Source organism: Eumetopias jubatus, unplaced genomic scaffold (genome assembly GCF_037043125.1).
Source record: "Eumetopias jubatus isolate StellerSeaLion01/CBP00866 unplaced genomic scaffold, mEumJub1_p1.0 scaffold_15, whole genome shotgun sequence".
Taxonomy (NCBI): Eukaryota; Metazoa; Chordata; class Mammalia; order Carnivora; family Otariidae; genus Eumetopias; species Eumetopias jubatus.
In genome coordinates, this window is record NW_028274821.1 from 91,885,516 (window position 1) to 91,898,589 (window position 13,074).

Below are 13,074 nucleotides of genomic sequence, written 5' to 3' on the forward strand. Positions count from 1 at the left end.
GAGCCCTTCCTGGCCACCATCACTTGGTTCCCAAGCCCCGGCCCCCACAAGGCACTTGCAGGCTTCCAATCTCCCCAGAGGAGAAATGCTTCACCCAGGGTCCCCGGAGGATTAGTCGTGTTGGGGAATCACACCCAGTTCCAGAAACTTCCACCGCCCACAGTACCAGCCCCCCCGCCCCCCCGCCCCCCCATTTCACTCACCCGCACCCTCTCGGGCTGGTCATCCTCTTGCCCGCCGGGGACAGCCTGTTGCGCTCCTCCTGCAGGGACCCCTGCCTGCACGCTGCCCCATCCCTGCTCCCGGGTCCCGCAGCCTCGCCCCACCTGGATGACTGCATCCCTGTTCCTGCTAAGAGTTGTCCCTGTGTGCACACTGGTTCTGTGCTAGCACGCCCAGCAGACCCACAGCACGGCTGTTCCTGCTCCCGTTGACAGAAAGGGAAACTGAGGCATACAGACCTCCAGTTAGGTGCCGTGGTCACCCAGAGGACTCAGCAAGGGCTTGTGGGAGAAACGCTTTATTACCTGAAAACAGCCTGTCAGGGCGAGAGTGCTACTTTGGCCAAGTCCCTCCAATGACTCTCGAGGCTCTTCTGAACACCTGGGTGGTGGAAGAGTGAGGATCTAGCAGCCTGCGTTCTCTTTCCTCTCTCTGCTGTGTGGCCCTGGGTGAGGTGCTTTCCCTATCTGGGCCTATCTCCCTTGCTGCCCTCTGAGGGGCAGGGGCTGCCAGGGTACATGGGACCCACCAGCTGTGAAGTGCCCTGAGTCCCGGGCTGAGGTGTGCTCACCCAGGATCAATGTTGGGAGGGTCTGGAGGTGGGGGCGGGGAGGTATCCTCAGTCCACAGCCTCCAACCAGGGGTGTCTGCCTGGGCCCCGGTGTGCTGCCAGGCTGTGCTGTCTGGTGGCCATTAGCTTCACGTGGCCGTTCAAGCTTAATTTTCAGCGAATTAAAAGGATATAAAGGGAAACATTCAGGTTCTTGGTCACACCTGCCACATTCCAAACGCTCTGTAGCTACATGTGGCCGTGGCCTCCGCAGTGCACAGCACAGACGTAGAGCATTCATTTCCTCATCATGGGGAGTCCCACTGGGCTGCGCGGCCCCCGGGCTGTGGTCCCAAACAGCACCAGCCTCGCTGAGCTGCGTGGGGGTGGGAGGCCTAGGTAGCGGATGGGCCGCAGCGGGCCAGCTCTGGCTCACTCTGCACAGAGCAGCTAGACCACTGCAGGGTGCCAGGATTTTCCATGGGGGCGTTTCGGCAGGACCAGTCTCCACGGCTAAGGATCATCCTTCAGGCTATGGGGGGTTTGGTCTCTGGGCCCCTTACCCGGATCCCGCGCAAAGCGTCAGCAGCACACCAGGCTTCCAAATGCCTGGCATGGACAGGCACTGAACAATCTCGGTCCCCCGCCCCCCACCAGCTGCTAAAGGCTCTCTCGGTCCCGGCACCCGCCCACCCATCCTGTCGTGCGGATGGAGAAACTGAGCCCCGGGGACCCCCGGGCCCTCCCACCTTTTCCACTGTAGCGAAAGACAAAGCTTCTCATTATTGCAGAGAACCCCCCTTTCCATCCCCTCCAGCCCCGGTAACACGCACTGAAAACCATGAACAATATCCCTGGGACACACACCATTCGTTCTGTTTTCTCCCCCCACACCCGCGGGCCTCGCGCGCACACGCCACACTTCCCTGCATTCTCAGGAGGCTCTGGGGTGGAAGGCAGCCCACGGCATCCGAGGAGTCCCGGGCCAGAAACTTCTTTCTTTGTGGAAGATTCCTAACAGGGATGTGGGGAGCCTTGGAGGGAAGATTCTAGACTAGAATCCAGGAGGCCCTCGCTCCCTGCTTTGGAACTGCAGAGGGGCTGGGTTGTGGCCCCTTGAAAACCCGGCTTAAGTGGGGCCTAGAAGCTGCGCTCAGTGTATTTGCACATAAAACGGAGGTTTATGGACCCAGGAACATCACAATGGCTCCCAAGGCGGCCCCACTGTCCCCTAGTCCCTCCGGTCCTGGGTCTCTCCCCCCCGCCCCCAGCCCCCTCTCCTTCCTCCGGTCTGACATACTCATCCAGTCCCAGCTGGGGAGCAGGCCCCGTGGTAGGCTCTGGGGCTGGGCCCACACAGTCCTCGCTTACATTCCAGCGGGGGAGACCCACAGTCCACAAACACTAAGGAAGTCTACGGTATGCAGACGGCGGTGAGCAGAGCGAGTGCGGGAGGGAGGCCATTAGGGACAGCCCTGTCGAGAAAGGAGAAAGTGACATTAGTTAAAATCCTGAAGGAGGTGAGAAGGTGAGTCCCATGGGTATCTGGGGGAGGACCCTCTGGCCACGGGCACAGCCGCGCAAAGGGCCCGAGGTGGGGAACAGGGAGAAGGCCCGTGTGGCTGAGCAGAGTGGGCAGGCGCGGTGAGAGAAGCGGGAGGCAGCGGCCCGGGGAGGCCGGAGCAGTAACCAGGGCTGAGGTGCGGCGAGGTGGCCCAGGGTGGTAGCCGTGGGGGCGGCCACAGGGTCAGGCTCCAGATAGACTCAGAAGGGACTCTGCCCGTGAGAGTCACGGGAACATCTTCGCCCAGACTCCGCGCAGGGGGGCTCCTCCCTGAAGAACTCAGCCGCAAGCCCAGAGGCGCACTCTGTCTTCCTGCCCCTTGTCCTGCGCCAGGTGGTGTTTGCCTCCGTTTGGGGACCTTTGCCCTCTGTCCTCCTCCCTCGAAGGAAATGAAAGCTTTGTCCTGGGCTTTGCTCCTGCTCCTTCCTCCTCTGATAGACACGGGCTCTTCTGGAGGGAAGGGGAAGGGGGAGGAGAGAATGGAGGGGAGGGGAGGAGAGGACGGGGGTGGGGATCCCTGCAGAGAGACACTTAGACCCCAAGGTGGTAGCCGCTAAGGGAGGCCTGGGAGCTTGTGCAGGGTCCCTTGGGGCCAGCAGGCCCAGGGAGCCCAGGCCTGGGGGGCAGCCCGAGGGGCAGGCTGAGCCTTGTCCCCCGGCCTGGCCTTTGGAGTCCTGGGTCAGCGAGGGGCTCCTGAGTTTGCCTGGCATTTAGAGGGTTAGCATGTTCGCAGGGGGAGCCTTGGGCTTTAAGCCTGTCATTTGGGGAGACGGGAGAACAAAGCCGAGAGCAGAAGAGGCAGACGAGGGTAAAGCAGCTCATGCTGGGAGCGTTCTGAGGCCTTGCACCGCACAGCCCCAGGAGCCAGCCATTAGGCCGGGTGGCAGGCCTCCTTCCCCAGTGGGTGGAAGCAGCTGGCTGGGTTGATGGTGCCCCGGCGGCGGCTGGCAGCGGCCATGCTCTGCTGAGCCCTCCATGGCCCCCAGCCTCGGCCCCTCCTCGGGGCTCACGGGGAGCTCCCCAGTGTCTCCCACTCAGGAATCCGGGCCTCAGCAGTGTCCCGGAGCTCCCGTGGTCTGCCACTGAGATGGCTCAGCCACCTGCCGCTCCACCAGTGACATGGGTTGGAACGTGCTGGGGGTGGGGGCCTCGGGCAAGCCCTCTGGCCTCTCGTGCATCCTCTCACGGAGGGGCGGGGGCTGAGATGAGCACTCAAGCCCCATCCAGGCTAGACAGTGCTCCCATGGGAGCAGGGAGGGTCTGTGGCAGGCAGGAGCCCCACTGGGGGCGTCCCAAACTGAGGCAAAGCAGGGAGTGTGAAGACTCTGCCCCCCACTCCCCTCCGCAACTGGGATGGCTGAAGCCCAGACGAGGTAGGACACTGGCCCGGGTCACACAGCAGGTCAGGCCCGCCCCAGGACCTTAGCACACGATGAGCTCATTGTCTACAATCACTTTGGGTATGTTTCTGGTGCCTCTTTCCCTGATGTTTCCATCGTCCCTTCCATCCACCCTGCTGGAGGGAGGAGGGCGCGCACCAGCTCCCAGCACCTGAAGCATCTGGGAACGGAGGGAGCTGGGATTCACCTGGGCATTCTCCCGCCCGGGCCCATGGTCCTCACTGGGGAGGCAGGCACCTCGTCCCTGCCAGCCGGGTCCCTCCCCGCTTAGCCCTGGAAGACCAGAGGTGGCGTGCCGTCCATTCTGATGCAAACGCCGGGGCTGTGTGCAGGGATCTGGGACCCGAGCCGGGCTGTGTGCAGGGATCTGGGACCCGAGCAGCCTCTGACGGCCCAGTGCCGCCCGCCTGACGGACAGGAGCCAGCAGAACCATCACTAAGCAGGGGCCTCTCCACCTGCCCTCCGGAGGGGCACAGCGCCCCCCTGGGCCCTGTGAGCTCCAGGGACTGCTGAGGCCGGCACACAGGTGGAGTCTGATGGTACGGGAGCCCCCCTCGCTCCTTGTCTTGACTCCCAGCCGAGCTCAGCCCGGTTTGCCCACAATTCCTGACGGCAGGACTCAGACACAGTGAGGGCCCTGCTTGTCCAGTAGAACCTTCAGAAAAAGGTAGGGCAACAGGTGTCTAGATTGGGGGGGGGGTAAGGAAGGACTGGCCCCGGGACACCCGGAGGTGAAGGCCATGTGGCCCATCCCTAAGCTTCCCAGGCGCTATGCCTGGGGCTGCGGCCCGGCCGGGACCTTACTGCTGCCGGCGGGACGCAGCAGGAGAGCTCGGGAGGTGGCTCCATGGCCTCTCCCACGTTGTGACCCAGTGCCCTTCTGGGAGAGGCCGGGGTTACTTCTCCCCGGCAGAGAAGCGAACATGCCAACCGTGAGGACTCCTGCCTCTGAGCTCAGCCCCTGAGGCAGGGGTGGGATTGGAACCTGGGTCTGGCCCCCCGCACCCTCAGCCTCCCCCCTCTGACCCAGGACAGGCGGCTGGGGGGGGGGGGACACGTACACCCGCCTAATTCAGGTCTCCGTGGCCAAACCGCAAAGCCCAGGGAAGCCGGCCAGGCCATCTGGGAAGCTGTCTCCCCTCCTCTCCATTTCTGGCCCCCTCGGGGTCCACTCAGCTTCCCCCAGACTCTCTCGGGCAGGAGCCAGGCCCGCCGGAGAGGAGGGGAGGCTGCAGGTGCTCCTGTGTCGGAGGCGTGTCAAAGCCAGAGGCCCAAGCTCCCCAGCCTGTGGTCTGGCGAGGGGGCCAAAAAGCTTTCCAAAGGCCATCTGAAACCCAAACGTCTTCCCATGACTTTGACTTTATTAGCCTGACCTGTTCCAGCTCAGTCCACAGCGGGGCTGGGTGGTGTGTGAGCATCTGAAAGCAGCCAGGGCCCGCCAAGGACTGCCTACACCCCAATCCCCCCACGGCTTCTTGTGTGTGTCCGCGGGAATCCCGTCCTCCCTGTGCCCCGCACGTCTGTGGTCTTCGGCTCCCCAGAGGGTCAGGCAAGCCTGGGCAGGACTGCGTGGTGCAGTTTTGCTGGGGCTGCCCGGCCCCTGGGCTGCCCGGTGGTCATCGCAATCCTGCAGGTGTGTGAGCCGGGAGGGAGAGGGGGCAGGCGAGGGGAGACCCCTCCCACGCCCTGCTTCTGCTCACCTATTTCATGAGCTGGCAATGGTCAGAAGGCTTTCCCAAGTGAAAAGCAGGTCAAGGCAGGAAGAGCTTGCTTTTTGGACTCCCTTCCCTGCCAGCATCTGGGAAATGGGCCATCCTGCCCAGTGGCCTGACTGCAGGGACCGAGCCAAGCTGGCATACCTGTTCTATGCCTCCCATACTGCACCCACAGCAGATAGTTCTAGTCAATCCTTACTCTGTCCCTAATTCCAGATGCACCTTGAAGCTCTCCGGTGATGCTCTGGGCAGTCTGCCTGTCAGGCAGGCCTGGGATTCCAGACGGAACTCTGCCTCCCTGCTTTTACACTGGGTGCAAAGTACTAACTGAGCATCTTCCTGGAAGCCTGTAGAGGGCCACACGGCACGCTGCCTGAGCCCAAGACTTTACGCGGTTGTTTTGGTGTGTGGGGGTAGGTGTTGGCTAGCGACCATCCTTTGGTCAGTGACCACAGGATGGACCCTCTGAGTCTTCTGTCTACTCAGCTGGTATCTGTTTGGGGGGTTAGCAGGCCTGGAGTAAGAGCAGGGAAGACCCATGTTCCAGTCAGGGTCCAGGTCCTGGGCCAGGGTGGCAGGCCCTGTGTGGTTGGTCAGCGAGGGATGGAGCAGGTCTCGGCCTCCTGATCCGTGGAAGCTCCGCCCCGTGGGCACATCAGTAGAACCCCTTCACCCTCTTGTTGTCAGGGTCGAAGGGGGACTTCAGGTGAGCCCGGGCAGGGTAGGTCACCCCCATCCGCTCCAGAGCGTAGTCCCCACTCTTCACAAAGTCCAGCGAGACCTATTGCAGGAGAGGAGGGGGTGGGGGTCACTTGTCACCGTGTGGGTGCTGGGTTCATACCCACCTGACTCTTAGAGGGGGGCTCGGCCTCCCTTCCTCCCCTCTCTGCGCCAAGGGCCCTCCTCCCAACCGAGGGGCTGCCCTGAGCAGGTAGGTGCCCTGAGTGGGACTTGACCGCCTGGGGCCCAGCAGAGCCGTGGTCTGGCACCAGTGGGGTTTCTCCCCCAGGATAGGGAGGAACCGGGCTCAGTGGGGGATTACTGGGGTTTATAAAGTGTCACGTGGCAAAATGTGCCCACCGTGCCTGCGCACGCATCTGTATGCATGGGCACAAGTGTGTATATATGTGTGCACACGGCGCACGTGCCCCCACGCCGGGATCGTGTCTGGGATGAGGGGAGAGAGGAGAGGAAGGGGGTCCTGGGAGAATGGTCAGGCGTCTGGTATCCACCCCAGGCTCTAGGAGCACGGGGCGCCAGCCCTGGCTCAGAGCCTCTTTCTGACCAACAGAAGCCTGGAGTTCCCGAAGTCAGATTCTTTCAGACAGAAAATACAAAAACAGCCCCTGACCCTGCCCGAAAACACGGCCTCATCAGCAGTGACCCTGTGCGCCACTCCCACCTCCCTCCCTGCAGCTCGGTGCAGGGGTGCTGGTGTGGTGTCTGATGAGGAGCCCGGCTTCCCTTGGTTTTGGTGGGGGGGGGGCGCTCAACTCACCGGCCCGCCGCTGGGGTCCCGGATATAGCCGTAGGCCAGGGTCTTGTCGATGGCGAACCCAAAGTCAGCCCTCCGGATGTGGCCCACCACTTGGCCGTTTCTCCAGATGGCCTCCAGGCCGAACATGGGCACTTTTCTGGAAGAAGCAAGAGAAAAGGCTGGGGCCCCGGAGCCCCCAGAGGGGGGACCTGCGTGGCCCCGGGGCCGATGCAGCACCCCCAGGATGCCAGCGCACAGGCTCCCGGGGATGTTCGGATGAGCGGAGCAGACCGCAACCAGGCTCTGCCTCCTATGTCTGCAGGCAGGCCGCAGGGATTCGGGAGAGGCCCACCCTTCCACTAGTTTTCCATTGACTTCTGAACGATTTAAAAAAACCTTATGCCCCCGAGCCTTGCTTTCCTCTGCCTGGCTCTCTTTTCACAATAGGACGCATCATCTAGCAAACGTCCTTTTCTCTAGTACGCGTAAGGTATGAGTGCTGACTGCACATTTTTGAAAATTCAGAACAGAAAACACACAGATCAACCTGCAATCACGGCCGCGCCCGGAAGTAACTGGGCAAGTCTGGGTGCAAATCTTTGCAGACTCGTCCCTCCAGGTACCTCGTTCATGGTGTTTATGGAGAGCCCGACCGTGCCCAGGGCCACGTCCCCCAGGAGAGGGCGGCACCGGCTGAGCCCGGGGAAGCCAGGCTGGGACCTGACGCAGACGCGGCTATGGATCCCCACCGAGCCGAGCCGCGTGGACAGGGTCTGGGGGCCTCTGTGACCGTCTGGGGAAGAGGCTGGGACAGACCGAGGGTCTATGGCACTCCCTTGCTCTTTTGTCCCACCACAGTCCTGCGGAGCACGTGCCATTGGCAGATGAGGAAACGGGTTCGGTGAGGCCACCTGTGTGGCCCAGGGCCCAGAGCTGAGTGGCAGCTTCCTACAGCTCCTGGCCGTGACCTTCATCAGGATTGGGACCTCCCTGGCTGTAGCTCCGGGTGGATTTTGCAGCCCGGCAGAGAACACCCGGGCAGGGCGAGCCGGGCTGTGGCCAGTGCTGTCCGAGCTGCTCCTAGTTCCCGGGGTCAGGCTGCAGGCGCTTTCTGGAGGGCCACGGGGCGGAGGGGGTCCGCAGACCCCTGCTCCGGCGGCGTCCCCACACTGGAGTTAGGTGGACAAGCAGCCTGACGAGGGCCTGCCTGACAGGAGCCCGGGGAGAAGCAGCAGGACGATGACAAGCCACAGTTCCGCCCCCTCTGCCCTCCCCCCCCCGAAGCTCCTGACACTTCTTTTGATGGCTCGAGAAATCTGGGAGAAGTGGTTCCATTTGTGGCTGTCAGCCGCAAATCAACCAAGCCTGGCCGCCGCAGTCCAGGGGACCGACGCTCCTCAGATTCCCGCGGAGCCATGGTGGGGCTGCACCAGCCTGGTGCTGTCATTTCAGAGTCGCTGACCCCAGGTGGAATCCAGGGACAGCACGGGCCCAGCTCCTGGGGACAGATCTGAGCCACCTGCTCAAAGCCGCCCCCTGGGTGGGGGGGCTTGGGTCCCTGCAGCGTGGGCTCTCCTTCCTGTGACTGAGTTACCCTGGCCCCTGGCAGCCAAGGTCTCCATCTGGAAGTGGGGAGGGTGGCCCCAGCCTGGGCGGTGGGGAGGATGGAACCAGAACACAGCAGGAGGTTGCTGCACAGTGACGGGGGCGCTGGGCCTTCAGCCTGGATCCACCCCCACAGAGGTGGCCCGGCAGCGGGCCTTTCTCTCTCCAAAGCTGCGTTTGAGGAGGGTGTGCCCTCGCCATGTCCCCTCGGGCCCTGCTGCTGGACGCAGGATCGCGGGCCACTCACTCATCCACCGTGAAGCACAGCAGGCGTCGGCGGAGGCCCTCGGCCCGCTGCTTCTCCAGGGCCTCCCGTCCCAGAAAGGGGATGGCCGACTTAAGCTTGCAGGTGAAGGCCAAGCCTGCCTCCAGGGGACTGTCATCAGGGCGCAGGTCGGCATGCCAGTGCCGGTAGCCTGTGGGGAGGAGAGCCTGGGGTCAGTGCCTGGCAGGGGTGGGGGATGGGCTCCTCCGAAGGCCCGGCAGGGCCGGGGGGGGGGGGGGGGGGAGGGAGGGCGGGGGGGGGGGAGGGAGGGCGGGGGCATCCTCCACCCCAGAAGGTCGCCTGGGCCAGCCCTCAGCCTCTGCACTGCTAGCTGAGATGCTGGGAAGAACCCGGGCAGCACTGCCCCATATTCTTCAAACCTCCCAGGGAAAGCCAGGCGCTGACTGCCAGCCCAGCTCTGGCCCCGTCCCCACAAGGCCAGGCAAGCACCTCTCCCGCTCGCCCTCCACGTACAGGTGTCAGAGACCCCAGCACCATCCCCAGGCCTGCGTGGAAGACCGCGTCCATGGGCAGCGCAGGAAGGGTGTCGGGGCTGGGGAAGCAGGCATGAGGGCGTGAACGGGAAGCAGACTGGGGACAGGGAAGAAGTACGGGGAGGGCGACAGCCCTGTGCCTACAGCACGGCTCTGGGTGGCCCACCGGCACTGCGTGGCTCCCGCACACACCTTTCTCGATGCTCAGGGAGTCGATGGCCCGGTACCCAGCGTTGACGAGGCCGTGCTTGGCGCCTGCAGTCATCACAGCCTGGTAAACGGGTACACAGGCTGGCCTGGGCACATGCAGCTCCCAGCCCAGCTCCCCGACGAAGGACAGCCTCATGGCCCGCACCTGGGGGGACAGGGCACGGCTCAGACAACCCAGGTTAAGGCCCAGCTGCCACTTACCGACGGACAGTCCCTACTGTCGCCATCCTCATTAGCTGGCCCTGGGCCCAGGCCGGCCTGCCACCAAGGCATGGGGTCTCCAAGGACAGAGCTCCAGGCTTTGGCAATCTTTAAAGGGGAAGAAGCGGTGCCAGCAGGAGAAAGTGGACACAAGGTTCCCAGGCCTCAACTCTTCTCAGTCGCTGTGTGAGTGTCCTGGGGTGGCCATACCAAATGACCACAGACCGAGGACTTAAAACAGCAGAAGTGTGCTGTCTCCCAGTTCTGGACGCTCGAGGCCCCACATCCAGGTGTCAGCATGCTGTGCTCCCTCTGGAAGCTCTAGGTCAGGGTCCTTCCTGCCTCTTCCAGCTTCTGGGGGCCACAGGTGCTCCTTGGCTTGTGGTTACTTCCCTCCATTCTCTGTGTCACGTGCCTTCTCCTCTGTGTCCCTGTCTTCTCTACTTTCATCTCTTATCAGGACGCTTGTCATTGGAGTCAGGACCCACCCTGATCCTGGATGATTCCATCTCCAAGAGTCTTACGTTAATCCCATCAGCAAAGTCTGCAAGTTCAACTCAGGCCATGCTTGCAGGTTCTGGGTGAGGGTTGGGACGTAGACCTCTGCTCTGGAGGCCACCATGCAATCACCACAGTGACTCTGGCGAGTCCCCCAGACTCCCTCTGACCTCAATTTCCTCCTCTGTAGACGAGGTCAGGAGCCTGGCTTTGTCTGTTTCAAGAAGCCCCGAGATGTGTGTGCAAGCAAGTTGCTAGGAGGTCGGCGGCACAACTCGTGGCTCACCGTGGCTGCACCCCGTGGGTTCAGAGGCATCAAGAAGGGAAGCAGACAGGCGCTGATTCCGTCCCTGTGATTGCTCCCTAGCCTGGTCAGCCTCGGCCAGATGCTGGGCTCTGAAGACAGACACAGCCTCTGTCCCCAGGACCCGAGTCTTAGAAAAGGACTCAGCCAGAAGCACAAGGCAGTTCTGTGGCAACCATGCCCAGGGCGGGCCAGTGCTGGGAAGGAAGGCACCTGCTTGGGACAGGCCCGGCTGCAAGGTTAGCGGAGTTTGCAGCTGCCGACAGGCCCTCAGGAGAGCTGGGGCCAGGGCACAGAGCTGGGGCAGGCACGTAGGGGAGGGCAGGACAGAAAGGCTTACAGCGGGGTTGGAAGGACTTTATCATCAGGCTGCAGACATTTGTGAGAGTCACTTCAGTGAGACCTGGGCCCCAGGGGCCCGCAAAGGACCAGGGGCCCCCACCGCCACGGAGATGACAATGCTGTTTATGCAGTGTCCCTGGGCTAAGTTCTGCACATTACGTCACTGGAGCCCTTCTCGGCCCCACACGGTGGCGGAGACCGATGTAAATAACATCCAGGGGGCGACAAGAACAGAGGCACCGGGCCCGGCCTGAGCACACGCATCTCTGATGGGGCAGCTGGTCTCTGGGCGCGTGTTGCTGGCATACCTCTATGCCAACCAGGCCAGCAGCAGCATGGAGGCCACACCAGCAGGGGGCAGGACTCCCTGCCCGACGCCGATGGCCAGGGTCTTGTCCCCGCCCAGTCGGTTTGCGGGCATGTCATTTACACACCTGGCAACGGGTTCCTGCTTCCTGGCCTTCAGGCAAGTCTTTGAGCCCACAGGTGAGGTCAGCCCCAGGACCATCCTCGAAACCAAAGGGACGTGGCGAGAACAGCGAAGTGCCGAGCTCAGAGATGGAGGAGCTTATCCCATCCTTGTCGTGAGCACTAAGTCTGCCTGTGCAGCTCCGGCCGGAACCTGTCTACACAGGAGGGGGCGGAGGCCACTCTCCCAAACACAGACCTGGCTCCTTATAAATCTGACACTTTAATCATACTGCTGCCGAGGGGCTGGATTCTGAAAGCTTTTGAAACAGTGAACATTTGCTCTGAGTTGCCATTTGCCCAGTCCTCTCAAAAAACTCAAAATTGACACAGAAAATGTACTGTTGACATTTCCCTGCTTCCCTAGTGCAAGCCATGGGCCCCTGACAAAGATTGCCTTGTCAACGGGGTTCTAATTTTAGACAGCCCACGGAGGAGCTTGGGGCTCAAAGCCAATCTCATTTTGAAACAGGAAAAATCATTTTTAAAAGCTCACCCATTAATGGCCCAAGATTGCGGGTTCATGTCAGACACACATGCTCCCAGTTAAGTAAGAGGGTCAGCGCTGGGGCTCAGCTTGAATTCACCGGTGGGGTGGGATAGAGCTATCCCAGGCTCTTCTGTAGCTCCCAGGAGCCCCACGAGGCCAGGGCCTGGCGGGCCTGGCTCTCCACTGCATCCTTGTGCTCGGGCCCAGCACACAGTAGGTGCTAAAAAAATTACTTCTTGAATGATGGAGGAAAACAGGGGCAGATGGACCTCTGCTTCTGGCAAAGCGAGGGAAAGAGTCTGGGGAATTCCAGGTGCCTTTCTACATTCACAGAATTACTGGTTCTCGAGACATCCTGCATTTGTCTCCACTAAAGCAGTGGAGTTGGGAAGAGTCCTCATTTCTTCTGAGCAGGGACATGTAATAAAGGGAGAAAGCTGAGAATGAGGATATCTGGAACACGGGCTCTGGGTCAACCAGACTCACGTGGGTCGACCTCTCCCTGCCTCTGTGCCCCTATCTGATAGATGGATGAGGCCATTGCTTGTGATCATTGAGTTCATGGAAAGCACATTGCCTGATTCACAGTCATCTGCCAGTAAAGACTGGGTTGGGTTGACTTTAAAAGCAAGCCCCAAACTGAGGCAAACCTCCTTGCAAAACAGAGCCCCTCTCTCTTACAGGAACCACAGGCCCTGGCTGGAGTCACAGAATCATGGAAGGTCATCAGGAAGGGCCTTAAAGTAGGTTTTATTTTAACCCTTTTCTCACCCTAAAGACCCCCCAAAATACTGTTGGAATTAATAAACACATTCAGCCTAGGTTGTAGGATACAAAATCAACATACAAAAATCAATGGCATTTTTCTACCTTAACAATGAACAATCCAAAAAGGAAATTTTTTTCAAAATTCCATTTCTAATAGCATCAAAAAGAATAAAATACTTAAAAATAAACCTAACTATGGAGGTGAAAGACTGCTACACTAAGACTACACAACTTCGCTGAAAGAAATGAAAGGCGATACAAGTAAATGGAAAGACATCCCATGTTCATGGATTGGGAAACAATATCATCACGATATCAATGCTACCCAAAGCGATCTACAGATTCAATGTATCCCTATCAAAATTCCAGGAGTACTTTTTGCAGAAATAGAAAAATCCATCCTAGCATTCACAGGGAATCTCAAGGGACCTCAAATAGCCAAAACAATCTTGAAGAAGAATAAGGCTGCGGGACTCTCAGTTCCTGATTTCATAACTTAC

General features: G+C 60.7%; 1 protein-coding gene across 1 annotated transcript in view; it reads right to left on the minus strand.

The window, feature by feature from the left end:
• Positions 1-5,113: 5,113 nt before the first annotated feature.
• The window catches only part of SARDH (sarcosine dehydrogenase), a 60,914-nt gene continuing 52,953 nt past the window's right edge, over positions 5,114-13,074 (minus strand). Inside the window, exons 19-22 of the mRNA XM_028093391.2 lie at positions 9,486-9,648; positions 8,782-8,950; positions 6,951-7,086; positions 5,114-6,233 (exon numbers count right to left, since the gene is read on the minus strand). Of these exons, the coding sequence (XP_027949192.1) occupies positions 6,108-6,233; positions 6,951-7,086; positions 8,782-8,950; positions 9,486-9,648 (594 nt within the window). The 3' untranslated portion in view covers positions 5,114-6,107. The remainder of the gene's footprint in view (positions 6,234-6,950; positions 7,087-8,781; positions 8,951-9,485; positions 9,649-13,074) is intronic.